General features: G+C 35.9%; 1 protein-coding gene across 1 annotated transcript; it reads left to right on the top strand.

Annotated features, from left to right (window-relative positions):
• The first annotated feature begins 1728 nt into the window (after positions 1-1728).
• Positions 1729-2498, top strand: LOC120212263 (nuclear speckle RNA-binding protein B-like). The gene has a single exon (XM_039210631.1). It carries the CDS (start codon positions 1806-1808, stop codon positions 2496-2498), a length of 693 nt encoding a protein of 230 aa, XP_039066562.1. The 5' UTR covers positions 1729-1805.
• Positions 2499-3310: the final 812 nt, after the last annotated feature.

The following is a 3310-nucleotide window of genomic DNA, read 5'->3' as shown; positions in this document are numbered from 1 at the left end:
CTAGACCATCTTCCAATCCAAATCGTAACATGTTGCATATCGTCCTTGAATTGGTTCTTTATAGACTCCAACTTGTCAAAATGTGACTACACACCCTAGATCCCCTTAGCCTTTTCCCCAGAGTCTTAAAGTCTCACTATCCTCTTCTCCAATGATGTTGAGTTTTCCTTCAAACTCGATTTCCCTAGCACAATTCAATCATGGCTCTTCACGCCCTCCTTTCTGGAACACCATCTTCTTATTGCGCCATCTCTCCCAAAATAGGCTCAGAACACTCGTTGTAACAACAATGATCGACTAGCTTGGATACCAATTGTCATGGGGCTAGAATTTTGACTAGCTTATTTGTGTGACCTTAGAAGTTTTCTCAGTTGAATGAGCGTAAGTAAGCCTTCACCACATCCTTGTGAGAACTTAAGCTCACCAAGCGACGAAAAAAATCTCCAAGGTTAAACAATATGTGGAAGCATAAACACTGTCGGAACTATGAAGCCACCACGAGAGGCAACAAAACACAAAGAAGCTAAGAAACTAGGAACAAAGTGATAAGAGAGAAATAGAGTAAATATCTAAGTTGTATTACTCTGAAATAATGAAATAAATTAATTGATTACAAATGAGGTGGAGAGCCTCTCTATTTATAGTTGAGTCCCCTTACATCTAGCTACTTAGATTAAATCACATCAATAATTCAAATTAGATCCCATCTTATTTACAAAGATCCAACCTTATTCAAACCAGAGATGATATTCAATTTAACATAGAGATATTCTGCATGACTTATTAACATTCTCCACGGACCAGGACAAGTCTGGTGGCCTAAGCAACCCTAAAATGCCCCACAAAAATCCTTGCTTATGTCCTTTGTTTGAATCCTTCCAATCTAGTTCTATGTTTTCCTTGAGAATCTTGTATCAATCATAGGTTAAGGTAAATAGTATTTTGTCAATCATGTAACATATGCTTGGCTTAGTTCATCGATTAAGCATTGCTTAGGTCTGAATCCCCTTAAGGTCATTATAAGATTAAAACTATTATTATATTAAGTCACATCATAATCTCTATTAATTTTTTAAAAAGGCCAATGATCAAAGTAGTGATGAAATTTATGAAAAAACAATCTGATGACTAAAATAGAAAAGATTTAATAATTTTGGTAACCAACAGTTTGATATAGCCTAAACTAAATGTGAAACTTTTTGAATTCATTTGATAATCTTGACTTTTTCAAGTGTTATTTTTCCTATTTAGGGTATTAACAATCATGAAAATTAGATTACATGTAGAAGCTACGTCACCAGTGCTATGTTGAAATAGCAATGACCACTTCCAATTTTTTTTTATACATCCAGGGTGAATACAAGGTTGTATATGTTCAAAACCTCTCAATTATTTGATAATAAACGCCAATATCCCTAGTATAGACGATGGTCGAACCCGGAACTTTAAAAGATAACAATAAATCATTTAACCACTAAAGTCGCTTGGTTTACAACTGCTTCCACTTCCTTGAAAGAACAAGGAGAAGAAAAAAAACTTGGACAATTTCAAACATTCCTAAACCACGAAACCAGACGCCTTTTTCTTCTAAAACATATCCATAGAAAGTAGCCAAAGTTTACTAAATCATTTGATTGCCACATTAAACTAAACGCTGTATTTCCATTGACTTGCTCTCTTTAAATACTTGTTGTCCCCCTCTTGTCTTAGGTGGAAAATACAATAATACTAATTCTCTTCTTTCTCATCTTCATACTCATTCGCCTCTCTCATTGAATTCTCTAAACCTTCGTTCAAAATTCAGCATGGATTCATCATTTTTTCCAACAAGTAGATCCCCCAGAAAAGAACTTCAAGGGCCACGTCCGTCACCTTTGAAGGTTCGTAAAGACTCGTACCAGATCCGAAAACCTCCACTGGCACCACAGTCAGTGCATCAACAACCAACAACACAGATAAGGCCTCCGGTTATCATCTACACTGTGTCACCAAAGGTGATCCATACAAACCCGAGCGACTTCATGAACCTAGTGCAAAGCCTCACAGGCTCGACATCGTCATCTTCGTCGTTGATATCCAATCACCCGATACTCAACAATACAAGCAGCGGTGCAATATCGCCGGCAGCCAGGTTCGCTACAATAGAGAAAACGAAGCCAGCTACAGAAGGGAAAAAACAACAGGTTTATGAAGAAAACTATGGGTTTGTGGAAGGCATAAAGGTGAATCCAGGAGTTGAAAGAACAAGTTTCCTGCCGGGGATTTTGTCTCCTGGGCCAACCTCACTGCCTCGAATATCACCAAGCTTCTTCTCACCACCGTCCGATCCAAACTCAATCGGTTTCTTCCATGATTTGAGCCCTGTTCTTCATGGAAATAAGAATTTCATAGAAGGTAGTTTCATGCCTAGTCCTTCAAGCTTTAACATTTCACCTTATTTCATACCATCTCCTACTACACCATCAATAGACCATTTCAACAATTTCTTCGACCTGTAAGGCATTTTTTTGACATAGAAATAGAAATTCTTTTTCCCTTGGATTTATGGGGTTTTGAATATGTTAGTTGGATTTTTCTGCAACTTGAATTAGTGGTGAAAATGAACGACTAAACCGGAAATTTCATATGCTTATTGTGGTAGGTTTGAAACTTGTGAATTTCCTTATCCTTTAATTGTTCTTCCGAATTTAATGTGGTGGGCCTTCTGCCTCAAGAATACTGTCGTACCCGTCAATTTTTTCTCACATGTAGCTTTGATGTTCATAAAATTCCAAAGCATTAACAATTCATTTTTGCATCATTATTATTATTTATTTGAAAATCTTGTGTTTCTAACTTTAAAATCGTCACATATCTTTGGACTTTAATTTATTTTAGTTTTCACGCCCATCAAAACTGCAGTTTATATTCCAAATTTAGGCTGGAACAATAAATCAAGAATGAAAGAGATATTTTTCTTTAAAAAAAATAAATTAGATCGATGACTTTTTATAGTTTTGGGTAAAGTACATAAATGATCCTCCGACTATAGGATATTGCTTTGTTGACTCCCTCGACTATTAAAAATTACAAAATGGTCACTCGACTATTCATTATGTTCCAAACTCGTCCTTTTTTGTTAAAAAATTAATGGTCGTCTGAGTTGGACGTTAACATGTTGACTGAGATATGATAGTCGTTTGAGATTATGATATCATATTTTATCATATATCAGTCAGTAGTTTAACATCCAATTCAGGCTGCTGCCATTTTTTTAACGGAAGAGAACGAGTTTGGAACATAATGAATATCGAATGATCATTTTGTAACT

Source organism: Hibiscus syriacus, unplaced genomic scaffold, assembly GCF_006381635.1.
Source record: "Hibiscus syriacus cultivar Baekdansim isolate YM2019G1 unplaced genomic scaffold, ASM638163v2 tig00110009_pilon, whole genome shotgun sequence".
NCBI classification, from domain to species: domain Eukaryota; kingdom Viridiplantae; phylum Streptophyta; class Magnoliopsida; order Malvales; family Malvaceae; genus Hibiscus; species Hibiscus syriacus.
This window is presented reverse-complemented; position numbering and strand designations above follow the sequence as displayed.